The sequence below is a fragment of the Eutrema salsugineum genome, unplaced genomic scaffold (assembly GCF_000478725.1).
Source record: "Eutrema salsugineum unplaced genomic scaffold, Eutsalg1_0 scaffold_1, whole genome shotgun sequence".
Taxonomy (NCBI): Eukaryota; Viridiplantae; Streptophyta; class Magnoliopsida; order Brassicales; family Brassicaceae; genus Eutrema; species Eutrema salsugineum.
In genome coordinates this window covers 3,298,895-3,324,621 of record NW_006256909.1, presented here as the reverse complement: position 1 = coordinate 3,324,621, position 25,727 = coordinate 3,298,895, and the positions used below count along the sequence as shown (strand labels likewise).

The 25,727-nt window shown below is 39.7% G+C and overlaps 8 protein-coding genes and 1 non-coding gene across 11 annotated transcripts; 4 read left to right on the top strand and 5 right to left on the bottom strand.

Annotated features, from left to right (window-relative positions):
- The first annotated feature begins 1,150 nt into the window (after window positions 1-1,150).
- On the top strand, window positions 1,151-4,048 carry LOC18030176 (golgin subfamily A member 6-like protein 22). The gene is made up of 2 exons (XM_006412441.2): window positions 1,151-1,418; window positions 1,588-4,048. Exons 1-2 carry the CDS (start codon window positions 1,356-1,358, stop codon window positions 3,868-3,870), a joined length of 2,346 nt encoding a protein of 781 aa, XP_006412504.1. The 5' UTR covers window positions 1,151-1,355; the 3' UTR covers window positions 3,871-4,048.
- Window positions 4,049-4,103: 55 nt separating this feature from the next.
- On the bottom strand, window positions 4,104-7,532 carry LOC18030175 (E3 ubiquitin-protein ligase KEG). 3 transcript variants are annotated; one of them, XM_024149405.1, is made up of 6 exons: window positions 7,423-7,532; window positions 7,192-7,305; window positions 6,256-6,605; window positions 6,059-6,150; window positions 5,481-5,954; window positions 4,294-5,218 (listed from the first exon to the last, which is right to left on the bottom strand). In XM_024149405.1, the coding sequence occupies exons 3-6, from the start codon at window positions 6,601-6,603 to the stop codon at window positions 4,294-4,296; spliced, it is 1,839 nt and encodes a 612-aa protein (XP_024005173.1). In that variant the 5' UTR covers window positions 6,604-6,605; window positions 7,192-7,305; window positions 7,423-7,532. The 3 variants fall into 3 exon arrangements, with proteins under 3 accessions (XP_006412503.1, XP_024005173.1, XP_024005172.1); XM_024149404.1 differs by having other exon boundaries at window positions 7,174-7,305; window positions 7,423-7,531; XM_006412440.2 differs by lacking the exons at window positions 7,192-7,305; window positions 7,423-7,532 and adding an exon at window positions 6,736-7,108 and having other exon boundaries at window positions 4,104-5,218.
- A 506-nt stretch (window positions 7,533-8,038) lies between these two features.
- Window positions 8,039-9,096, bottom strand: LOC18030174 (ATP synthase subunit b', chloroplastic). Its single transcript, XM_006412438.2, has 2 exons — window positions 8,474-9,096; window positions 8,039-8,382 (listed from the first exon to the last, which is right to left on the bottom strand). The coding sequence occupies exons 1-2, from the start codon at window positions 8,957-8,959 to the stop codon at window positions 8,218-8,220; spliced, it is 651 nt and encodes a 216-aa protein (XP_006412501.1). The 5' UTR covers window positions 8,960-9,096; the 3' UTR covers window positions 8,039-8,217.
- A 190-nt stretch (window positions 9,097-9,286) lies between these two features.
- On the bottom strand, window positions 9,287-11,069 carry LOC18030173. Its single transcript, XM_006412436.2, has 5 exons — window positions 10,729-11,069; window positions 10,423-10,522; window positions 10,204-10,303; window positions 9,878-9,972; window positions 9,287-9,786 (listed from the first exon to the last, which is right to left on the bottom strand). Exons 1-5 carry the CDS (start codon window positions 10,874-10,876, stop codon window positions 9,495-9,497), a joined length of 735 nt encoding a protein of 244 aa, XP_006412499.1. The 5' UTR covers window positions 10,877-11,069; the 3' UTR covers window positions 9,287-9,494.
- A 112-nt stretch (window positions 11,070-11,181) lies between these two features.
- On the top strand, window positions 11,182-11,254 carry TRNAR-UCU. Its single transcript has one exon. It is a non-coding gene; the product is annotated as a tRNA-Arg (tRNA).
- Window positions 11,255-11,488: 234 nt separating this feature from the next.
- LOC18030172 (nucleotide-sugar uncharacterized transporter 3) lies at window positions 11,489-14,435 on the bottom strand. Its single transcript, XM_006412434.2, has 10 exons — window positions 14,168-14,435; window positions 13,795-13,871; window positions 13,520-13,681; window positions 13,289-13,422; window positions 12,785-12,915; window positions 12,641-12,685; window positions 12,466-12,563; window positions 12,270-12,377; window positions 11,997-12,053; window positions 11,489-11,890 (listed from the first exon to the last, which is right to left on the bottom strand). Exons 1-10 carry the CDS (start codon window positions 14,322-14,324, stop codon window positions 11,816-11,818), a joined length of 1,044 nt encoding a protein of 347 aa, XP_006412497.1. The 5' UTR covers window positions 14,325-14,435; the 3' UTR covers window positions 11,489-11,815.
- Window positions 14,436-17,326: 2,891 nt separating this feature from the next.
- Window positions 17,327-18,643, top strand: LOC18030171 (auxin-responsive protein IAA29). The gene is made up of 4 exons (XM_006412433.2): window positions 17,327-17,684; window positions 17,855-18,168; window positions 18,271-18,361; window positions 18,512-18,643. The coding sequence occupies exons 1-4, from the start codon at window positions 17,422-17,424 to the stop codon at window positions 18,585-18,587; spliced, it is 744 nt and encodes a 247-aa protein (XP_006412496.1). The 5' UTR covers window positions 17,327-17,421; the 3' UTR covers window positions 18,588-18,643.
- Window positions 18,644-19,414: 771 nt separating this feature from the next.
- On the top strand, window positions 19,415-21,918 carry LOC18030170 (probable clathrin assembly protein At4g32285). The gene has a single exon (XM_006412432.2). It carries the CDS (start codon window positions 19,814-19,816, stop codon window positions 21,725-21,727), a length of 1,914 nt encoding a protein of 637 aa, XP_006412495.1. The 5' UTR covers window positions 19,415-19,813; the 3' UTR covers window positions 21,728-21,918.
- Window positions 21,919-23,215: 1,297 nt separating this feature from the next.
- Window positions 23,216-24,631, bottom strand: LOC18030169. The gene has a single exon (XM_006412431.2). It carries the CDS (start codon window positions 24,533-24,535, stop codon window positions 23,387-23,389), a length of 1,149 nt encoding a protein of 382 aa, XP_006412494.1. The 5' UTR covers window positions 24,536-24,631; the 3' UTR covers window positions 23,216-23,386.
- Window positions 24,632-25,727: the final 1,096 nt, after the last annotated feature.

Sequence of the window (25,727 nt, the reverse complement as noted above, 5' to 3'; positions counted from 1 at the left end):
TGCCATGATCTCTTGATTCTATTTAGCTAATAATATGCTACAACAATTGAGAGCCAAGAAACTAGTATTGAGGCAAGTGTGCTTTTATGATCAACCAATCGTCAATAAGCTGAAATGCTTATTCAACAGTTTGTAACGATCATTGGCGATGACAAGTTCCATGAACGAGAGAGTAATGTGAAACGATCAGTGAGAAAGTTTCTCCAACAGAAACGTACACATGTTGATAACGAGGAACAATCCTTTCTAACTAGATTTACTGGTATGTACATTCTTTCTATCCATGGTTTAGGTTTGGAGTTATTTTTCGTGGTCTTGAAGCTTATTTATTTGTTTTCAAACAAAACTTTCATACACGTGGGCAAAAAATAACCTTTTACAGAAGAAAATGGCATACATATGGATTCCTTCCCTTACCCATACGGCCTTACTACATCGTGCTGAGAGATATCGATGCTTTACCCACAGCACTGGGTGATCTAATGAGAGAGGCAACTTTTTTTCTTCACTTGCTTTCTTTTGGGTGGAGGAAAGAAAGAAAATTAAAAATAGATACTAAAAATGTAACAAAATGTCCACTTTTTGTATTTGTTTTTTGTTTTTGCAATGGTTTGAGCTGATGCAAAGCTCGCGGGACAGAATACATACATGTTGGCATGAGAAAGCTCGAGTGCTGAGAGATTTTATTCGTCTGGTATGAGTGTGACTCGTGCTTAGCTCTTAAAATTAGACTGTTGTATATACATTTTATATACGAAAACCGTAGTTACTCACAATCAATACTACAAACTTAGCTTTTATATTATACATGGGAAAGGTGTCTAACTTCTAATAAAATAAAATAGAAAAAGATATTAAAACAAAATTAAGAATCAAAACTCCTTAGCTATTTCCCCCTTGTTCTGAGTTCTAACCATAATCGATCCAGTGGCGACGTATCGGACACGTGGACATGCCGACATGCATCTTGCGAATAAGGGCAAAAAAGACTTTTGCCTTTAATAGCGACCGCAACTCGCAAGCCAACGCGAGCCTCTAATTTCTTTTTGTTTCCCATTTCCTTTTTTCTAATCCTTAAAAAGAGTAGTAATAAATGATTTATAAGTTAATCCAAATGAAGTCTTTTTCATGGATGATCCATCTTCCTCTCCACCACTCTAATCCCTTCCTGCTCCAATTTGCCAGCTTTGCATCTGCTTTCTCTCTCTCTCCCTTTCTAGTATTCTTTTCTTCTGTGATTTGGGTTTGCTCTCGTAACCCCTCTCTTAACGCTACTACTTGTCGAATTGATTTTTTTGTTTACTGATACGGGGATTGGAGCTTGAATGGCGATTGTTGTTTAATATGCTCTCGGAATGGGTTTCTCTCAGGCCATTCGCCTGAATCTTGCTTCCTACTCTTCTCTTTCTCCCTGCGAGGTTACACCTTTTTCACTTACCTTTCTTCCTCTATTATCCATTGCTGCTGATTCACACGACTTTACTTTGTGTCTGGCCAAAACCATCAAAGTTTTGGTTTTTGTTTTTCCAATTAAAATGAAGGTCAAGTTTTTGACTTTGATTTCTATGATATAATTTCTTGATGCAGTGTTGTTCAGCAAGAGTAAACCAGAAGCAGACGGGTCTTGTTTCGTTCCCGAGCACCGGAAGGGGAAAGAGACGTTCTTTACTGAGTGTTAAATCAGTCTTGAACATCAACGATAATGGAACAGCTGAGCCATCGAAGCTTCTTCTGGAGAAATTGTTCGCTCGGACACAGAAACTGGAGAGACAATCGAATCAGAACTCAGTTTATCAAGATGAGGATCGGCCCTCTTCAAACCTGGGAGTGCTTGAGTCTGACCTTCAGGCTGCGCTAGTGGCCTTGTTGAAAAGGGAAGAGGACTTGCAGGATGCTGAGAGGAAGGTTCTCTCCGAGAAGAGGAAACTAAAGCGGGCAAAGGAGGGGTTAGAAAAACGAGAGAAGATAATCGTTGAAGCTTCTTTGAAGCATGAAAGTCTTCAAGAGGAGCTGAAGCGAGCAAATGTGGAGTTAGCTTCACAGGCCAGAGAGATTGAAGAATTAAAGCACAAGCTTAGGGAAAGAGACGAGGAACTCGTTGTTATGCAATCGTCCTTGACTTTGAAAGAACGAGAGCTAGATAAGATGCGTGATGAGTTTGCAAACAAAAGCAAGGAGGTCTCTGTGGCTATTTCTGAATTTGAAAACAAGTCACAACTCTTAAGCAGAGCCAACGAAGTTGTCAGGAGACAAGAAGGTGAAATACAAGCACTGCAGAGAGCCCTCAAGGAGAAGGAAGAAGAACTAGAAACTTCTATGGCTACGAAGAAACTAGAGCAGGAAAAGCTCAAAGAAACAGAAGCCAACTTAAAGAAGCAGACGGAAGAGTGGTTGATAGCCCAGGATGAAGTGTATAAGCTCCAAGAGGAAACCATGAAACGCTTAGGAGACGCCAATGAAACCATGGATGACTTCAGGAGAGTGAAAAAGCTTCTGACTGATGTGAGATTCGAGCTTGTTTCTTCTCGAGAAGCTTTGGTATTTTCCAGGAAGCAAATGGAAGAAAATGAGCTACTATTAGAGAAACAGTTAGAGGAACTCGAGGAACAGAGGAGAAGTTTGTTGTCATATATGCAAAGCTTGAGAGATGCTCACACTGAAGTAGAAAGTGAGAGAGTAAAGCTCAGAGTTGCTGAGGCTAAGAACTTCGCACTTGAGCGGGAAATATCGGTCCAAAAGGAACTGCTGGAGGAATTACGAGAGGAGTTGAAGCAAGAGAAATCTTTGTTGGAGCAAGCTATGCATGATATATCTGTTATTCAAGATGAGCTGAACAGAAAAAATAACGCGTTTCAGGTATCACAGAATCTACTTCAAGAGAAAGAGTCAAGCTTGGTGGAGGCCAAACTAGAGATTCAGCATCTGAAGTCTGAACAGGCCTCACTAGAACTATTACTGCAAGAAAAGGATGAAGAACTCACGGAAGCTCGAAATAAATTGGAAGAAGTGAACTGGGAGGTAACAGAGCTAAAGATGCTTATGACGAGTAGAGAAGATGAGCTTACGCAGGCAACTGCAATGCTGAAGGAGAAAGATGTCCAGCTTCACAGAATCGAAGGTGAGTTGGGAAGCTCCAACCTGAAAGCCACTGAAGCTGAAATGGTGGTGGAAAGAATTGCAGAGCTGACGAGCAGATTGGTTATGTCAACCACCAATGGTCAAGATCAGAACGCATTGAGGATTAACAATGAGATAAGCTTTGACTCGATGCAGCAACCAGTAGAAAAACCACATGATGATTACGAAATGGAGAACAAACGGCTGTTGATGGAGTTAAACTTCACCAGAGAAAATCTACGGATGAAAGAAATGGAAGTTTTAGCTGTGCAGAGGGCTTTGACGTTTAAAGACGAAGAGATCAACGTGGTCATGGGGAGATTAAAAGCCAAGGAGCAGGAATTCAAGAGACTGAAAGAAGAAACGAACTTTGACAGTGAAGATTTGAAATCGCTGTATGCCTTGGCACAGGAGAGAATCGGGGGGAAAACAATGGGTGATCTAGCCATAGAGAGGCTTCAGCTTGAGGCAGCTCAACTTGAAGTTGAAGCTGCAACGAGCGCATTACAGAAGCTTGCAGAGATGAGCACGGAACTTCTAACTCAAGCTGATATGAGCATCGAGGCTGATCCTACTTTCATTGGCATGAAGGAAAACGGGTGTCCTCAGGTAAACAGTTCAGCCGGAAGTAACGATTGTATTGCTGAGGTAAAATCAGAAGTTGTCAGGCTCTGGTCCTTGACAGAGAAACTTTTAGAGAATGCAGGAATCGTTGCTGGTACATCCACAGGCATGAAAGATGTGAGTTTATGAAAAATTAGATTATACAGATCTGTATGATTTTTTTTGTGGATATGTAGAATTACCGGGTTTTATATATGTCGTCACTAGAATTAAGCTTGTGCTGATTATAAGCCCTGTAAAGTTGTCTGATCAGTTCTTGAAAAGGTTATGGTAATGATAACGTTATTGGAAGTCGTTATCTAAACGAGATTTTGGTCCAGGCCTGTGAAGCAATTTGCAAGGAACACTTGATAAGACGAGTATTTGGTTAAAAGATGATGGTATATGCTTAATCCCATCATATATATAGGACGAGAAAGTATTTCACAAAGTTCAAAGAGGGAAAAAGGAAGTTATTATGTACATGTACTATCATGAAACATGTATCCCATTACTAGAACAGTGTGAAACAAAGACCACACCTGACCAGGTTTGACACACCTAATCACGGCCTTAAACACTGAACACAAGCCATTTAGATTTGCCAGAGTCCTGACCATCCACAATCTGACAATCTCCTTGTCCACTCGTGCCTTCGCGTTGTTTCACATCCTTTGATCTTCCTATTTTGTTTCCAACGAAGAATCCTAACTTCATTGCTGTCAATAGACCCATGGCAATCAGCAAAGGTCTCACAGCCCAGTGAAAATCCTCCAGATGCTGATATTTTTTCACAACTCCTTGACAAGTATTGAAATTCACAATCTCTACTTCAGATGGATCTGCAAGACAACTTGCACGTTCCTCTCCGAAAGGTAACACTCCAGGGAAATTCACCTCGAGGCAACCGTTTGGTAAAACCCGAGAGATCCTGCCAGTTGCCCAAATTCCTCTACTTTTACGCATCCATTTGAATCTCGGGATAACAACATTGGCTTTGAGCTTCACAAACTGACCCACACTGTATGCTTTAGCCATCTGAAGCTGAGATGCAGTTCCTTTCCAGAGTATTGGCAGTCCTATAAACCCAACAGCTACATTTCCATCACGGTCGATTGAATGGAGAATACCAACCGGAGAGTGCCTCTTGTCTTCTCCGTCCTTCAGACGTACCCAATCTCCAGAAGCTAAGCCGTTAGTTACCCGTTCAAGAACAGAGACATGAACCCTTAACGGATCATGAACACCATGGACTTTAACCAGCGCATATTCATCTGGGTCGGTGTCGCGTTCTAAACCAACCACCATTCCTTCTGGCACATCCATGTCCTCGTGCTTACCCGAATTGGCAGGCTTTCTTGAACGCACCGTGTCTCCCACTTGCAGATGATCCTTTGACAGAAACCATTCTGTATAACCGAGAGTAGCCGAGCTCTTCCTGATTTCTCTACTACTATCAATGCCTCTCCAGACCTCTTCCTCCTCCGAGTTCTGCAAGCTGTCAAATCGAATCCAGTTAATATCACTAGTCAAGGTGGCCAAAAGTGCCGATTAATATGTACATCACGAATAAAGAAACTGGATTCCAGAAAACTATCAAAACACCAGAAATGACACTGAAGAAGTTGTTCATTACTATTACAATTCTTGAGAACTACTAATTTGTCAGGAGGTACTGTGACCATATGTAGTGATAATAAAAACACTTTTGCACCATCTCATTTAAACTGAATATAGAACAGTGACAAGGTATGATTTACCTCTTCAAGACGTGTAAGATGTCAGTCATCGATGGTCGGCTGCGAAGATCATACATAAAACAGCCCCGAAGTAGGTTCTCGAGCGGAGGCGGTATGCCACTGGGGATATTAAGCTTTTCTTGCTTTTTCACCACTAAGTCGTATATTTCATCGACGGATCTCCCACACCAAGGTTGTACACCAGTCAGCATTTCCACAATACTGCATCCAAATCCCCAAGAATCAGTCTCAAAGGACATGGGACCTCTTACTTCCGGTTGCCATTGTTCTGGGGCCATATAGTTTGGAGTTCCATGTCTCATTGTCATATCAGAACTTGGCAAGGGGATACTAAGAAGAAGATACGGGATTCCAACATCACCGAGGATGGCCTTGTCGTTATCACTGAGAAGAAAGTTAGAGGGCTTAAGATTGAGAATCAGAAACCCTTTTGAGTGCAACTCCAGGATCCCTGTAACCAGATCAACCCCGTATCTGTAAATTGTCGTTCAACATAGATGAGAGGACATTAGTATTCAGTATAAAAATGAAGACGACGCTACTACCCTGAGCTGCTTACTAGTGTAATGCAAAATTACCTCAATACATCAGGCAGTGAAAGCTTTCCTCCTTTAAGCCGAGCCATCTTGTCACCAACACAGCCCTCGTAGAATTTCATGATGATGCATATCTATAGTACAGAACACAAGTGAACTTCTCAAGAGATCTGCAATCAAACAAAAATTGAAAAATATAGGGAGACTAGAGAAGAAAACACAAGTTCTTTTGTACTTACCCTTCCACTGATACTAGATACTCCTCGGAGCAGACAGACATTCTCTATCCCTTGACACTTGGAAAACAAATCCTCAAACTTATCTACCACAATCCTTCTTTGATCCTCCTTGATAGGATGAAGCATTTTGATCGCCACTTCATGATGCTCCTCATAGTCCTCGGTTGACTGGTGATGAGTAGCCAGCCAAACATCACCAAAGGGACCTCTTCCAATTCGATGCCTAAGCTTCAAGGTTGCAGAATTCATCCAAGGGCTTGTCCCGGCTGCTAAAGCGCTCTCAGATTCGCCTTCAATGATTTCATACTCAGAATCATCCGGCTTTCCAGCAGTAATCTTTGAAGCCATATCTGAAGCAGAAGATATAGTTTCACCAGTTAAACTACCACATAAAATGCAACACACAAATCAAACTTTTTAAGGAAGAACTCAATCACATAAGTCGAAAGCAGAACCACGAGAGAAGAGAATCAAACCTACGTCTACTAAAAGGAAGAATGCTAACTAAATATAAAACAGATTCCTCAGGTGAGCTCGTACCGAAGCTAAATATCATTATTACATGGCAATCAATATATGCAATTGAAGAGAAAAGTCAGAAAACAGAGACGTGTATGTATTCTCAACATTGAAATAAGTTAGCGATACGAACAAGGGAAAAAGACAGTATCGTGGAGAAGTAGAAGAAGAAGAAGCAACATCAACCCATCACAATGAAAACTCAATTACCGCAAGAAACTAGAATCATGAGTCAATCAAAGAAATGACCAAGGTTAAAGAGGAGTCAGATCTCACAGATCAAAATTGTACACGAAATCAAATTGAAAGTTAACTCGAGTTCCAATGAAAATCTGAGCACACACAGATTGATATCAAAAAGAAAAGAAAAAACGCAAAAGTAGAGCAAAAGAGAGTAACCGGAAATGAGGGAGAGACTTTGGATATAAACGGATGTTTCGACGGATTAAGAAGGCTTACGAAACCCTAACACCAGTAATGACGCGGCGAAGACGAGGGAAAATGATAAAAACCAGTAATAACTCCAAGTCCCTGATGAAAGAGAAACGGAGAAAACAAACAAAATTAAGAAATGATCATCGGAAACTGAAACAAGTAACTTCACGAGCTGAAAGAGACAGAGAGGAGAGGAGTGAGAGCGAAGCGAACCTGCTGTGAGAGAGAGAGAAGACGACGGAAGAAGGAAGAGGAAGAAGGCGTGGAGGCCCCGTAAGTTGCCTAATGAAACACACCGTATCGTTACTTAACACCACAACCACAATCCCATTTTGATTTAGGTAACAAAAGAAATTACCTTTTTACTTTAATACACTTGAGAGATTTTCTCTTCATTTTTTCCAACATAAAGAAAATTTATGTTAATGCAATTGCAAAATGCAAAGTATACAATGTTTAGCTTGTAAGGGTGCTACATATTTAACAATGTTGCAGATGAATTAGCTGAGAAAGCTAGATGGAATAGACTGTTAATTCTGTAATCAAATGGATAATGTAATCAGTAATCGTTTTCAGTAATGGAATACATTTACGATAATAATAAAGTCGTCGGGAAAAGTCGCCGTAGTGGTGTTCGCCGGGAAAAGTCGTCGTTGCTGGGATATTATGAACCAAGAGGGAGTGAATCGAGTCATCAACCACCATTTTGGCCATAAAATTGATGAATGGTTTTGACATGGTAGTCATATGGATGGTTTTAGCCACCGTGAAGAGTTTATTTTGCTTATGATCGATCCCTCAAAAATTTCAACTTTAATCGACTACTAAATACGAGAAGAGAGCTAATTATATATGAACTTACAAATAAAATTGTTCTTCTTGAACGACAAACAATCCAAGAGAGACAGAGAAGAAGAGAGATTTACAGTAAATTTTCTTGTAAATGAGTTTAGGAGACACAGAAATTGCAAGTTGACCAAAATAGGGTTTTTAAATATTTTCGATTTTTTAAGAAGGAAGAACCTTCTTGACAATGTCTTCACTGAGAGCAGCGATCTGAGAATCCAGAGCTTTAATGGTTTCTTCCTTCTGCTTCTCCAAGCTCAACAGAGCTTCCTGTAGCTCCGCCTCCACCTTCTTCCTTCCTTCCGCTAGCTTCTCCTCAACCTCCACCTGCCAACAACAACAACCAAAATTTATAATCCAATTCTCACACTACCATTCCCGATTTCTTCCTTCTGAGATAAATGTCCTTGTTTTTTACCTGCGTCTCCTTCTTCATTTTGTTAAGCGCGGCGGCGATCTCAGCCCTAGCAGCCCTCATCACGGCGGCGGCTTGTTCGTCGAGCGCCTTCACCTCCGTGGAAGTGTCCTTAACGCTCGCAAGCTTCTCCTTGATGGCACTGTCTCTCTGGTCCATGAAGTTCCCAAGCGGCGAGTAATAGAGCTTGTCGAGCGCGAACATGAGGAAGAGGAACTCCACGACGATGATCGGCAGCGTAAGGTTGAAATCGAAGAGCTGGGCCTTCTCCATCGCTTCCGCCATCGACGGCGGGGCGAATGCGGCGATTAGGGCTAGCGATTTCACGGTGGCGGAAGATAGTGATAGAGCCTTGGTGCGGAGCTCGGAGGAGGAGATGGATTTGGGAATCTGAGGGAGTTTGGCGAGTTTGGGAATCTGGACGCGGCTTGGTTGGTTGGAGGAGAGGAAGATTAGGGGTTTGGAGGAAGCCATAATGGAGTTAGCCATGGCCACACACACACACACAGCTTCGAGAGGTGAGAATGCTGAAACTGATCTCTGTAATCTCTTGGAGACGAAGAGAGAGTGAGAAAGAGAGATTTCCTTTGGAATATGTTATCTCTTCCCTTTACCACACAAATAAGCAGAGGCTGAGTGGTGTGTGACCCAAAATTAAAAGGAGCGGAAAAACCAAACAAATGATTGCGTTTGGCCACAAACGTAAACGCTCTGGTGTTTCAAACGCAATTTCCATCCTCACGTTTAAATTTCATTTTTTAAATATAAAATATTCATAAATGTAAACGTCACACAAACAGTTAAAAAAATATTCATTGGCGTTTGGCTTTTTGTTTTTTTTAAATTGCAAATGGTTACAAATGGTTAAAAAGAAAATATACACTAAACGCAAACACAAACAATCAAGGCCTTATTCGCGTTTTGCACGCACACACTCACACAAGAGCGAAGTTTATATATAATCATGGAGACTAGAAATCAAAATCTCTACAAAAACCAAATGAGAATGTTTATCAGTCTATTTTCAAGTTTCAGAGATGAGTTGTTTTCTGTTCCAAACATCTTTCTCTGAATAACACTTGAAACGAAACCTTGCGATGAGTTTGTTAAAAACTCTGCGGTGACTCGAAGTAGAAGCACTCACGGTTCTTTGTTTAGTCCCTCGTTGAGTTGTAGTTGAGTTATAAGAGAGCCAACCTCCCAATACAGTCGCTAAAAAGCTTGGTTGTGTCTGAGGGATGGAGTCTACACCGTCTTCTTGACCTTCTTTTCCCTTCTTTCTCCAGGTTTCGTTTTTGATTGAGAACCTAGATGGTCTGAAACATGTATCAGTCTCATGACTTGTAGATTTCGAGTGATGAAATCTAAAAACAGTATCAACAATGAAAGGGGAAAGATTCTTCTTACAGTTTAAGTTGTTTCAAAGAAGAAACACGAGGTGTCTTGCTCTTCTTCTTCATCAGCAAGATGCCGTAGTTTGATATATGGCGAATGAATCGAAGCTGAATGATGTTATTTGTCAAAAAGATTAAAACCCATTAGCCAGAATGTAGTCGAAAAAGACAAGCTGAAATCGATCACCAAATCTTAGCTACCCAAACCAATAGCTTAGCTAGACCACATCACACTTGTGAAGATCAAACAAAATCATAAGCATATACAAATCGATGGATTTCCATAAGACTTTCCTTTAGAACAGTTATTTATCACAGAAAAGAGGCTGATTTACAAACCTGATCTCCGTCTTTAATGCCCAATTCAATGAGGTACTCAGCCTCGTTAATCAATTTTTGATCTTCATAGGATAAGCAGAATTGTCCCCAGACATGCGGCCTTGATAAGAGTAGGATCATCAAGAAACTTTTAGCAATTACTTGATCTCTTATAGACACAGAGCTCGGAGATGTAGAAACAAAACGAATACTAACTCAAATCAAGAATCAAAACGGTACCATGAGATCTTGCCAGGGCCTGTGATGGTTAAATGAGAGAAGGCAGCTTCTACAGCCATCTTGAGCTCCCCTACTGTGGCTGATTTCAACACTTCAAGACCTATAAAATCCATTTCCACAATTCTAAAACTACGCTTAAAAGGAAATCGTAGTAAACCACAAATTCTTCAAAATTCTCTCAGGAAACAGTTAACCTCAAACTCGTCGTAGAAATACTCTTTTAGAGGTTTCATCTTCAACAGATAACCACAAAGTTCATTGTACAAAAACAAGCAAGCAGATGCAGGTGAATGATGGTATACGTACCAAAGGAAGATCCATCAAGCTTGAGAACAGTGAGTTTGATCGGCTCCTCAGGCATCTGATTATAATTAAAACTCCTCCGACGCGGGAGTCCGTCGATTAGCCGGAGAGGAGAGAGAGACGCAGCCAAAGAGCGGCGTGGAACTTCCATCGAAAATCAAGAATAAGAAACTGATTTTTTCTATTTTCCGGCTAAAACATCTAGTTCCAGGTTTTCGACGCCGGAGAAGGCGAAATCAGAAGTGTAGTTGAGTCAGAGTGGGAGATTGACGCCATGGGAGGAAGGAAGAGGATGTGGAAGGAGAGAGAGAGAGAGAGAGAGAGAGAGTGAGATACTTTGAAGGGAATCAGGGTTAAGGGATCTCTCTGCTTTTTCCCGGTTACATGTTTTGCTTTTTTGGAAGAGCATTATTTGTTATTTATAAATTGCATATACATGAACGTCATAAACAAGAAGCACCCATGGCCTAATGGATAAGGCGCTTGACTTCTAATCAAGCGATTGTGGGTTCGAGTCCCACTGGGTGTGTTTCTTTTGTTCTCCACCTTTGGTGTTGAACTGCTAATAATAGTTTTTGCAATATAAAGTTTTTGTTTTTAAACCGTAAGAGCAACTTCATCTGCTCGATTACCGTTTGTTTAGAGCTAAAACAAAATTTTGATATCACCGTGAAATCCAAGAGAAGATTGTTTATTTCATCGCTCATTGGGAAATTTCGTAAAAGAAACTTGAAATTTTGAAGAATTTATATTAGATTCCATGAAAACTGAGTCATCCTTCTCTATAATCATTTTAAATACAAAAGGAAGAAAAAAGAATCTGACAACTAAACAAATCCCAAAAAAAATAATCAGTTTCTCCATAATCCAACTATGTTGAGCCTTCTTGAAAACAGAAGGGAAAAATAAGGTCTCTCATTATTAATTCTCCTGCAAAAAATTAAAGTTCAATACTCTATATCTACTTGAACATTACTCTGGTCAACAACTTCTCCTAAAACTAAGGCTTCCCTTAGTTTCTTTCTCATGGACCCTTTATTGTCAAAAGCCCACTCACGTTTGTGACTGCCCCTTGTTTGTTTTGGAGTAGTTACCTCCCGATGATTTTATAGTATGCATATAAACCAGAGCCGAAGAAACCAAGAAGCTGTCCAATGACATTCATCTGCGAGAATGAACACAAAAAAAAAAAAACCAGTACTGAGATGTAGTAAAGGTAGATGGGCGTGTTTTTAGATTCAATAGAGTGAATGGGACGGTGAAGAAAATACCATGTCGAATGGGAGTCCACCAAAGAGCATCCAGCCTAGTCCAACGGTGAATAGATCCTGCAAAGATGATATAATGTTCAATGTTTCTGCTTTCGGTTATCAAATCATAAGACACAAAAACACCTCAAAACAAAAATAATACAAGTCTCATCATTCCCAAGATGCAAGATGTATGTAATAGCTCTCAGGAGCTCTTAATCAAAAGGTTCCTCTCCTTAACAGATTAGTTTCACATTTTCTTTTGTACAAGAGATATTATAGAGTGAAATCGACCTTCATATTGCCACATATTGTCTGCGTGAGAGCCGAGTTGAGAGTGGTGTTAAGGAAAATGCTGTAGTTTAATAAGAAAGCCAACACGCACGAGCAGAGTAACACAACCTGGGTGAGAACATAAACAAGAGAAGAGATCATCAGTCTTGCAAACAAAACGTGGACAGATATAAGGCAAAAGAGCGATTTACGGTACCATGAAACCGGGAGATAAGAGGTGAGGAAAGTTAAAAGTCTTCTCCAAGTCACCGCAAATAAATGTCCAAATCATCAATATAGGTCCGCATATAATTCCTATCATTGAAAATTCAAATGAAGATCAAAGGAAGTCTAGGGAGTTTTAGGTCAATTTTGTTCTCTGTTTAGATTACCATTGCACCACATAAGGCCAAAGCTATTCAAGCCACTTGATTTCCCTGGAGAACCAGACAATAAACTTGAGTAGGAGAGATTTCAAACTGGCAGGAGGGAAAGTAATAAAAAAAAATTCTGCAGAAAGCGAATGACTAGTGTACCAGTTCGAGCAATGGTTGCTAGATATACTGCCGTTGCTATGTTAGCTACGAAAACGATAGCATATCCATAAAAGTCAAATGACAAGTCCCTAGCTCCAGCGAAAAATGCCCCAAGCACGATAACGCCGACACTGACATCAAACTTACAAGAGTTTAGTTGTGCATATAAAAACCAAGAAACGTGATTCTCGTTTTAGAGGTAAAAACATGCACTTTTTATGAAGGGCCTTGAAGCTTTATATCGAGATCTCATTGGATAAAGATAACACACAAACCTCTGGCGCATGTAACAGACATAATAAACATAGAGATACCATTATCTCTCACATACTGCTAAATCCTAATTCTTGTCTATTTTGATCAAACATAAGAGTCATTTCTTCCTAAAGGATACTATTACGTTCAGTATCTGACTAATTCCAGAAACTATACAAATTTTTCAATAGTGAATAGATATCGTTTTAGTACGAACAGAAACTAAAGAATGAGAAAACTGTGATTCACCTTCCAATGATAGACCGCGTATATCTCTGACCTGTGAGCATGTACTCAATCACCATAGTAAATCCCACTGTAGTACGCCTAAGCGTGGTATACATGGGAACATTTACCCCTCTCACAGATGCCATAGAGGCTAGCTTTCAGGAGATATACATTGAACAAATTTGTGATCAGTTACTATTTGCGGGATCTAAATAAATCATTGCCAGGAGGCTGGTTCAGTGAAATGATTACCATGTACAAAAGATAGGCAATTGCTAGAGGAAGGGTGTGAAACAATGTCTTCAATGGAACAAGAGTTGAGGCATTATCAGAATTGGAAAAAGAATCAGCAGCTGTGAAAGAGATGATCTTCCTGCGTCTCAACGCATATAGAAATAAGCTAGAGGAAACCATCTGTGGAAACAAAAGTGTCAAACAACTTTAGATATTCCCTTCCCTGAAGAAAATGGAAAATGTGATTCTCGTAGAAGACAATTGAGACTGCAAAACAGAATCTCTGTGTATACCTGAAATAGTGTGATAACGTTCACACACGGGAACTCATAGGAAGAGAGAGCTGCTTTATTGAACAACACAAGCATAACTGCGAGTCAACAGAAGAATAAAAACAGCTGTCAACGCCAAAACATAAAACTTAACGACAAGTCTGATTAAACATACAATCAACTGCTTTATTTGCAAAATAGAGTAACCATTAAAACACTAAACAATTACAAAAAACGTCATTTTTATGCGTAATTACTGAATTAAAGAGCGAAGAAATTCAAAAAGCATGAAACACTAACAGCGCAAACATATCCCAGCGACGGAAGAAATCGAATCCCGACACTAACTCCAAAACACGTGATTCGATGAAACATATGAAATCGAGGAAATTACCCGCACAGGCCATGTAAGAAAGAGCAGCGTAAGCTCCACGTTTGGTCATGGCGGATCCTTTAAAAAGCCGATCGTCGACACCTTTACCGTCGCTATCATTCTCTCCGGCGAGAGGAGGATCCGAAACCGGAAGAACAGGATTCCTCATAGAATTCATCGTCGAGAGAGGTAGACTCTCTCCACGCTCTCCTTCGTCTTCCTCGTTCGCCGTCTCTCTGGCTCCTTATTCTCCCTCACCCTCCGGCGAAACTCGCGTCACCGAAATGAATGATACTGACCGTAGAAGACACGGGAAATTTGAGTAAACTTATGTTTTTTTTTGTTTGGAAGTATTATTATGAAAAAGGAAACAAATCTCGTGCTTTCTCTATATGTGGGTCAAGGCCCAATTCAAAAAGTGATTTGCTTATATTAAGCCCATTAAACTTTATGGGCTAAGGCCTTGATTAAGCTCATCTCTTACTGATTTAGATCAAGAAGCTTGAGTAGTAACTAGTAAATGATGAATGAATGGGGTCCAGGTTTGTGGTACGATCCGTAAAATAGAAGTTGAGGAGACAGAGAAGAAACATGATAAGGCTTTGGTATTTACAACTTGATGGAGACAAGACATTAAGCCAGAGCTGTCTAAAAACAGCACTCAAAAACTCTTCTCTAAAAGTGTTTTTGAGTTTAAAGAGAGATTCATTCACTTCCTTCTTTCCTAACACTTTTTTGTCCCCTCGATCCTAGTTCAAACAAACAGTTTCTATCCTTTCCCACGTGCGTCCTTGATATCTCAGCACTATTTGTTATTTCCTAGATCTTCCATTTTCTAGTGGATTAGGTTTCTTGTCGGTAAATTATTAGATTTAAGAACGGATAGTTATATATCTGCAACTATCCGTTTTGTATCTGCTGCTGCATCCGATCCTAAAATAAAGGGTATCTCAAGGTTTTTGTTAACATTAGGGTTCAATATACATATGATAGTGGATTACTTAATCGATCAAGATACAAAATGTGCAAACAAATCTTGATTGATAATCACGATATTTGAACCACAATATCCAAATAGACAGTCTAAACTACTTCAATACCTATTCTTTAATGTTTGGGAAGTTTTGCTACTTTTCTTAATAAAACGAATAACATTACAGATCGATCCCACGAGCTAGACTATAAGTGTGAAAGTGGTTCCCACAAGAGTCATATATGGTCCTTCAACTTTTAAAGCCCATTACTTCAGTGGTCGACCCGACACTACGGCACGAGTAGTCACGCACCTCTACTCTCATCTGCTTGGTTGATCTCAAAAACATGTAGAGACCAACCAATTTTCATATTAATATATGATATAGACTTCAGACTCAAATGTCACTTTCGTAAATCCAAAGTCATATATATCTTAAGAAGTAAAAAGGTTATGACTTAAGTTTTTAATATTGTGTTAAGCACTACATATATCCTTCTGCCAACAGTCCTTTTTCTTAAATTGAATGAATGTCCAGCTCAGGGCTAGGCAGACAGTTAATAGCCCTTATTCATAAGTTGATCTAACTCTTCCCCAAATATTTGAAACTGTCAAAATTTGTATAGTTAATCAAGCTAGAAGTGTCTAGTGATAGCTGTCTCTTAAAAGGTTAACAAAAATGTGACAAGCTGAAAAAATCAGAGTTCGTTATTGGATACAATAATTCTTAAATTCCACTGTATTGCGTGTGAAAACAATTTTCTATTAGAAACAAAGAATGTAAACAAAAATATGGGACGTTGTCTGTTCCAACATTAACCAAACCTGTCTATTTATATTCATGGATGTGTTGAATGTCTAAATTCGTTGAATCATGTGTCCCTTGACGATGCCTCTTCTTGTTTTTAATAGTATAAAGTATGAATTCATTCGCTTAATCAAATCGTTTATTTAGTACTTGCTTTGGTTTTCTTTATAAGTACGCTGATTGGATATTGCGAGACAATGTGAGTTAGTGACGCGAACATATAAAACTATTCAACCACATCAAACTATTTTATTTTATTATGATTAACTATAATAAATAATTTATCATATAAGAAGAGTTATTTTCAAGATCCATAGATAATGTGGATTGTAGCCATATTTTTATATGTATGGTACCGTATGCATGTATGCATTGGAAAGGAAAAAAAAAAACATGTACAGTATATGCTGAATACAAAAAAAAACTAGCTATTATAAGATAATGTTTTATATTTGAAAAGCATAACAATATAGATAAAACAATGTAAAAATGTGTTAGCATCAATGTTGGGATATTGGCCGACCTGAACTTGTCAATGTCGGAAGTCATTACTTCTCTACCAAACTACAAAGGTCCCTTGTTTCTTTTTTCCCCTTCGGAAAACTAGGAACTTCCTCACTACCTTTCCCTTAATTTGAAAGCCTTTAATTTATTTATTAGAAAACCTAAGTATAACTACAATTGCTTCTTCTTCTTTTTTTTTAACGCTGAATAGTACACCACTTTGTTTGTTAAAGAAAGAATGGGAGCAAACACTCCATCACAATAGGAGCATAAAGGCTCTGCAAACAAAAAAAACAAGGCAAACATCTGAAAAAACAGAGCAGAGCAACATAACTTTAGGTAACTAAATTTACTTGAGCGATATTAGCTCGTTCATTAATAGTTGTGGGCATTTTTTTGCTCGATTAGTCTACTAAGCGTCTAAGCTACTACAATATAATTAGAACGAGCTCTATAATATCTTCACCCAATTATATTTCGTCTAATTGGTGAAACGTTATTTTTATCATGTTGGATTTGAATTTAAATACCTTGTAACTGTTGAAGATGAGAGCTTTTTCTAGTCAACTATATGTTGTAGTTTTTTTGGAACAAGAACTATATGTTGTAGTTGTTGGTCCAAGAAAATATATGAACTAAAATTTGAGGGTTCAACGAAAAAATATTATTAGTATTCTAATACTTGATCGATTACTTGTTTAGTTTATATAGTTTCGTGTTGGTTAAGTTACCGTATAGACACATCCATCGTTATACTGAATTTTTGTGAGTGTTAGACTATATACTAATGGTTATTATTTATACACATTTATGATAAAGCCATATATATCTCCTTGACTATTGTACCCTTTCCTTTTACTATAAAAAGGAAATACTCATGATCCTCTGATGAAGCACCCATCCACACAACCTTTTCTAAAGCTCAGCAACAGAACATAAACTACATAAGCTTTTGGTTTCGGTTTCATCAAAGGCGAAGGTGCACTAGAAATGGAGTTGGATCTTGATCTCTCTCTTTCACCTCATACTAATTCTTCAAATCTCGGGTTTGGATTTGACCTCAACAAGCATTGCGCGATTGAGAGTGTTGCGTCTTGTTTGGATATCGAAAAACTGCATGTTGGGACGATGTTTGGGTTCGAGGACATCGAAGAAGATAGTTACGTGCCAAAATCGCGTTTGTTTTCTTTGAATGGCCAGCCAAACGAGGAAGAAGAAGATCCTTTGGAATCCGACTCTTCTATTGTTTACGAGTGAGTAACTAGCAATATATTTGACAATAAACTATGATAAATTAATTATATTTTTAGCATTATTATATTGACTTAAGAAGTGTCGTAGGATCTTAATTATGATGAGTAGTTAACTATACTAAATGGGGACGCATGTGGATTCTAATAACATTTAATCAATTTTGATATAGTGAGGAGGAAAATAGCGAAGTCGTGGGATGGCCACCAATAAAGTCATGTAGAACAAAGTTTCATAATTATCGTCATCACAGTCGTATTCACCCATATCACCATCATGGTAGGAGAATCAACATATATAATCCAACGGCTACTATTGAAAGAGGAAGACCATCATCGCCATCATCATCATCTTCAACATCATCGAGATCATCAATGTATGTTAAGGTGAAGATGGATGGTGTGGCAATATCAAGGAAGGTGGATATCAAGCTTTTCAATTCTTATGAGTCCCTCACTAACTCCTTGATCACCATGTTTAGTCAATGTGAGTGCTAATTAAGTATATGAAATGTACTAAAACGTAAACACTCTCTTAGACCTATAAACGAGAAAATCTTTAATGAATCTAATATTGGTTTTTTATCAGTCGAAGGTTGTGATAGGGAAGACACAAACTACAAATTCACCTTCCAAGGAAAAGATGGTGACTGGCTATTACCAGGGGATGTTCCATGGAAGTACGTTTACTTCTCTATATATTAATGCTTCGAATCTCTAAACATTTAAAAAAAAAAAAAAATCAAGAAGATCGAGTTTTTTCTTCAAGTGTATATAGCGGATGGCTATATTTGAAATAATAATATTATGTTCTTGATTTGGTTTTGCAGGATCTTTGCTGAATCTGTTCATCGAATATCAATCATTAAAGACCGTCCGTGTGCCTATACAAGACTTTTGTTTTGAAATATCAAAGACTATTAATTTGTAATTAAAATGTCTATCAGATAAATATTCTACTCGATTTCTGTTCGGACTCTTCCCTTCTATTCTTTTAAGATCCAATTCATTGGATTGGTTATTGTTAAAAGGAATCATGGCTAAACATGCGCGAAAAGGCGAAGAAAATTCCTTTATAAGAATTTACTAATTCAGTGACTACTAGTGGATCAGGTTCGGTGAACTCTATTATAAACCTTTCTTGCTTTCCAACTTGTAAGTTGTAATTGGGAAACTAGAAAGAAAAAAAAAAAACAGAAAAGAAGAACATAAAATGTGTTATAGGCATGTCACATGATCTGGTTGGTTTGAAGACGTGAAACTATTTAAAACTGATCTGCGTATCATCCAAAATCATAAAATTTGAACAAACAAGGGAAAAAAAAATCATGACTAAAGAAAAAAAAAAATGACATGTGAATCGGTATGGAACATGATAAGATTGGCCCGAGGCTAATTAAAATTTACTTCTACAGCCCTAGCTTTTTACTCTTTGAACTGGAGATGATCAGATCTCGAGTTTAAGCAATAATTGAACTTAAGTGATGGATGCCAAAATTAAAATTAAAGTTGATAATCACATTAACAAAAAAAAAAAAGAGACATTTACATATGAACATGTTCAGACTTCAGACTTGAGAGTCTCGGACACAAGGCTCCGTCAATCCCGGTTACAAGCTTTCGCATCTGATTTAGATAAACGACTCTCATTAGTCCACGTCACCCTTGACTCCAACTCTTTTTCTTAAATCCTCTCTTCTCTCTCTCATAAGCCACTTCATTTGTTGACTCGTTCGGTGAATCTGTCACCACGCCAATAGTCGTATTTAAGATCTTCTTCACCTTCTTCATAGATCTCAGATCCCGACTCCGTCTCCTCCGCCGGAAAAAACAGACCTCAACATATATCCAACGCCGGAGAATTCATCGCTTCGATCCCCCGCAGATCTAGTGAATAAACTCCCGCATCGGTATCTCCTTTTTCAGAAGAATATTTCCACCAAAATTGAAAACTAAAATATCCATTTCAATCTCGAAATGATTTTCCCCGTTGGATTCTTCGCTTAATTGAACTCGAATTCTCTCCATCAATCTCTCAACCAATTTCCTCTGTTTTCTCTGTTGCTGTTTGGGGTTTTTTTTGTTTCTCGAAGAGTTTGCATTTTCAGAGAAATTCGAATCCCTAAGTAGTCATGGCGCTGAGTATTCGGAAAGCGATCGGTGTGGTTAAAGACCAGACGAGTATCAGCATAGCGAAGGTAGCGAGCAACGTGGCTCCAGATCTGGAAGTCGCGATCGTCAAGGCTACGAGCCACGACGACGATCAATCGACTGAGAAGTACATCCGCGAGATCCTTAGCATAACATCACTCTCCCGTGGCTACGTCCACGCCTGCGTCACCTCCGTCTCTCGCCGTCTCGGGAAGACACGCGATTGGATCGTCGCTCTCAAGGCCCTCATGCTCGTCCACCGTCTCCTCAACGAAGGTGACCCACTCTTCCACGAAGAGATCCTCTACGCCACTAGACGAGGTACGAGGATCCTTAACATGTCTGATTTTCGCGACGAGGCTCACTCTAGCTCTTGGGACCACTCTGCTTTCGTTAGGACTTATGCTAGCTACTTGGATCAGAGGCTTGAATTGGCTCTTTTCGAGAGAAAAGGTAGAAATGGTAATGGTGGTAGTAGCAGTAGTCATCAAAGTAATGGTAACGATGGATATGGTCGGGCTAGGGATGATTTTCGGTCTCCGCCTTCAAGAAGTTATGATTATGAGAATGGTAATGGTTATGGTATGCCTAAGAAGTCTCGGTCTTTTGGTGATATGAGTGAGATTGGTGGAGGAAGAGAAGAGAAGAAAGCGGCTACTCCTTTAAGAGAAATGGCACCGGAGATGATTTTCGGAAAGATGGGTCACTTGCAGAGGCTGCTTGATCGGTTTCTGTCTTCACGACCTACCGGTTTAGCCAAAAGCAGTCGGATGATCTTGATCGCAATGTACCCGATTGTTAAGGAAAGTTTTAGGCTTTATGCTGACATCTGCGAGGTCTTGGCTGTTCTGCTCGACAAGTTTTTCGAGATGGAGTATAAGGATTGCGTCAAGGCCTTTGATGCTTATGCTAGTGCGGCTAAACAGATTGATGAGCTCATTGCGTTTTACCATTGGTGTAAAGACACAGGTGTGGCAAGATCGTCTGAGTATCCTGAGGTTCAGAGGATCACGAGCAAGTTGTTGGAGACACTGGAAGAGTTTGTGAGAGATCGAGCTAAGAGACCTAAAAGTCCTGAGCGGAAAGAGATCGAAGCTCCTCCTCCTCCTCCTCAGGTAGAGGAGCCAGCGGTTGATATGAACGAGATCAAAGCGCTTCCTCCTCCAGAGAATAACACTCCTCCACCTCCACCCAAACCAGAGCCGAAACCACAGCAACCGCAAGTCACTGATGATCTAGTTAACCTGAGAGATGATGGCGTCACTGCTGACGACCAAGGGAACAAGTTTGCTCTCGCTCTTTTCGCGGGTCCTGCCAGTAGTAACGGGAAATGGGAAGCTTTCTCTTCTGATAACGGCGTGACATCGGCTTGGCAGAATCCAGCAGCAGAGCCGGGGAAAGCGGATTGGGAACTGGCATTGGTCGAGACAGCTAGTAATCTAGAGAATCAGAAATCCGCAATGGGCGGGGGTTTAGACCCGTTGTTACTCAACGGGATGTACGATCAAGGAGCAGTTAGACAACATGTGAGCACGTCGGAGTTATCAGGTGGAAGTTCAAGCAGCGTAGCACTCCCTTTACCGGGTAAAACCAACAGCCAAATATTAGCACTCCCTGCACCCGATGGAACCGTTCAGAAAGTGAACCAAGACCCTTTTGCGGCTTCACTAACCATCCCGCCTCCTTCGTATGTGCAAATGGCCGAGATGGACAAGAAGCAGTATCTGTTGACTCAGGAGCAGCAGCTATGGCAGCAGTATCAGCAAGAAGGAATGAGAGGTCAAGCTAGTTTGGCTAAGATGAGTCCAGCCCCAACCTCAATGACTTCTGGGATGCCGCCGGTTAACGGGATGGGACCACCACCGATGGGGTATTACTACAATAACCCTTACTGATTTCATTCATTTTGTTCTTTTTCTTACATATATATATATATATATTTTTCCGACCAATATAGATGATTATATGTCATATATCTTGTGTTATAATCCGGTTTCTTCTTGTATTCTTTCCGATCTTGACTCTTCTTGAACTTGTGAGACTTTTGCCTCTTTTGAGTTTGAAATAATGAAGTCATTTAAACCTCTTTCTGGAATTTGTATGTATACCTTTTGTAAAACATTGGATTCTTATGAGATGGTCTTTGTTGTTTCCTTGTTATTCTTTCTACAACTTAGCTTGGTGAGGTTTGCCCGTTTGGTTTGAGTTGAGAGTAGGTAGCGATTGGTAAAAATACTTGTTTTTTTTTTGCTTTGTTTGATAATATATGTTAATTATCAGGTGGAATAGACGTATTTGTCGCTTTCTGATGTTATCTTGTAATCAAACAGGTTATGAACAGACTTCATGTCCTCTTGTAAATCAGTTTTCTTGCTAAATATCTCTTTTTCGATGGCAAAACCAAAGTAAATTAAAATCTAATCTGGACTTTAAAACAAACTGGCAACCAAACCTACTAGACCAACAAAATGACATCACCGTTTCAAAAATATAGAATCCGTATAATCACATGTTATCCATACCTTTTTTGTCATCTGAGTTTATATTGATATTCAAATGAGGATCCTGATACAAACTGCCTCAAAATGGTCCCAAAAAATATTAACCAAGAGGCCAGAATGCTAACAATATGCCTAACCTAGCCCAATGTTATTTATTTATTTTTGGTATGAAATGTTAGGCCAGTGTTAGATACCTATTTGTTAGATAATTTCATTTTACCACCAATTGCTCCATAAAACAGAGGAATCTAACGAAGAACATGAACAATTTGTTCATTGTATATCTCTCTTGTAAAACTGAAGATTAACTTAAGTTGGTGAATCTCCATTTTAGGATCTTGGACACCGACGTGCATACGTGCTCATTGTCTTTCTTTTACATTCGGGTGTGGTTGAAATAAACTAATTTAGTCAGTTTAAGTGATTTCTCACCGTAATGTTCAAACCTATGAACCAAAAATGAAGAAAGTCACCAATATACAACTTTCACGAACAAGATTCTTTAATTGCCTATCACGCGATTTAGGGCTTGTAGGTGTTTACTTTTTCGTTATTTGCCAGTAAATTTCAGATATATATACATACTTTTTTTTTTTATTAAAGTAAAAGGAAGAAAGCACGGGGCAAGACGATGATTGTGGGTGTGTGTTCTTTAAGCGACAGTCGAACTCGAGTGTTGACGAATCTAAGCCCCATCTTCCGCAAGCTTAGACCCCATTTTGGATCTTTAGATAACAATGTTTATAATTTATAATCAACTCAACTAATTCATCATCCTTATCATTTAATTTGTGTCACTCTATCTACTTTTATGTATATAATTTATAAAATATAGTCTAAAAGTCAAAACACACACTGTTGTCCATTAAATATCTTGAGGTTTGGTGTGTAACCAATTAGCTCGAGAAGGACTCATCTTGAAGGATAATGATAGACTGGGTTTTTGTTTTTCCCAGCTACCCATTTTTAAGTAACAATTATTTTGTCAACTTAAAACAAAAGAAAAAAAAAACTAAAACTAAATTTACAACAGACGCCACGTAGACTAACCATTCAGGCACAAGCAGCCGAGTCATTAAACAACACGCTTGTAGCCATACCTAACAAAGGCTCGAGAGACTCTGGTGAGAACTTCCTCGCGAACAGAAACGGATCATTCCTCTCAATCGAAGACCAATCCGAACCGTTGATTCCATCCTCACCGTATCTCGGCCGAGTCTTCCTCAGCCGCACGATCAGCTCAGGCACCACTTCCTCCGCCTCGTACATCCGCGGGTGGCCTCCCTCGTTGATGGTCCAGTCCACGTGAGTCAGCGTGGCGGGGACACACCCACGTGGGTCCCTCATATTAATAAGGGTAGGAAAGTAATTTTCCTCAGGGTAGCACGTGTCTTCCCGCACGCACGTCTTGTTAAACTTCTCCCAGACACGTCGATCACGCGCCACCACACGCGCGTGCCTCCGTGTCAAAACCCAGAACTGAGACCCGATACGAAAATCCTCGAGCCTCACCTCCGGCAACATCGCGTCTTCCCCACGCGCCGCCCATCTGTCGAATTGCCACGGCTCGTCTTTGAGTATCTCGATGAAGCTCCTCCGAGACGAGACCAGTGTCTTGTAGGTGAAGCCAAAGGACCGGATTGGTACACAGGAAGGTGAGATCAGTGCAAACATTTGATTCTGTGGATCGTCTAGAAGCGCGTGAGCTATTAGTCTACGCGCCGCCGCGGCGAGAGTGGGTGTGTATCGTTCTGAGCGCTTCGAGGGAATGACCCGGTTCGCGAACACGCCGGAGAACGGCGGGTCGTAATTTCGGGTCGGATCCGCGTGGACGTAGACATTGTAGAGTTCCTTGGAGCTTCCATTGAAGAAGAGCTCCCACAAAGGCGCGAAAGGAAGAGGCGTCGTCGTTAGATACATAAAAGCAAGTTTCCGGGTCGATCCGGGTGGCTGATTCGGGTTAACCCGAGAAGCGAGTCGGAGAAGCGGTTCATCGTCTTTGGGAATTGGTTGTCGAATCGGAATCGACGGAGAAGGAGCGTCGGGGACATTTCGAGAGTAGAGGGAGAAGACGGAGAGTGAGCGGAAACCAAGTTCCGGCGAGATAACGCCGGTGTGTTCTCTCTGGACTGTGAAGATGACGGCAACCGGAAGACAGAGAAATAAAGCGCAGAAGAGTGGAAATAACGTCGGAGATAACATCTCTCTCACCGGCGGATTAAAATCAGTCACTACTTTTACTTTTTAGAGAGATAAAGAAAGCGTAGGATATTATTATTAACATTTTTGATATTTTTTTTTGGTTTCTAGAGTGAGAGAGTGGGATTTGGTATAACTTGTTTGTTCGATATCGTACATTAAGAAATTATTATTTAATTTTTTTAGTACTAATTATAGAAATATACAATTCAATTCAATGGCATTTCGTATTTGGAATTTACAGCTTTATAAAGAAAGATTATTGTTTTCGAGTCGTAACGTTCTTAAATTTTATGCCACTAATTCTCCTCACTGGTCACTTTTTTTTGGTCAACATTCATATTTTTCTTTCTTGTGCGTGTCAGTTGTCATAAATCGACTAAATTATAGGGCAGGCACATAGTGATTGTATACGATTATTCGTGGATTAGTGTAAAAGCAACATTTAAAGGAGTCATAAGTATTCGAGAATCGGACAGGTCCAAAGTCTTACACGTGGTAAGTTGGAAACCGTTGGATAGAGTACTTCTAATGACATCACGTGGCTGCGTGAATTTTCGTAATCAATCCGTTTTTAGGAAATGTTTTCATCTCGAAATGCAGCAGCTTTGCTGGATACGAGTTACGGTACGGTGTGTCCACGTGACCAACATGCAGTAGATTTGGGCCTCAAGATCTGACTTTTTGGGCTTTGCTTCAATAACGACTAGGAGGGACTTACGTAGTTTCCGGTTTGAGTCAGGGATTTAGGAAGGATTCTTCGATGATATTTGAGAGCTTTATTTTTTTTTTTGGTCAGCTCAGAGATTTTCTTTTGTTTTATATATTTCTCGTCATCGTGAATGTATTAATTGTCTGAAAAAAATGATATCAAAAGGTAGAAGTGGTACGTAACGAAAGCAAACCCAGAAGATTTCTTTGTTTACCAAACGATTAAACTTGTAATACTTCTTCTGTTTTGTAGTATGTTTTTAACTCTGTATGCATAAGTTGTTCTCGTTTCATTTTCTCCTAAGAGATGCAAGTTTGAGACAGCCTAACTCCAGAAACGGTCTGGGCCAACCCAGAATAATACATGGTTAGAACATCCCAAAATTGTACATATATTGACCCCAAAAAACCGTTCAAATATCCGAGATGAGCTAATTTGGACTTGGATTATTTGGGTTTAGGTTTGATCGGGCTTGGACAAGCA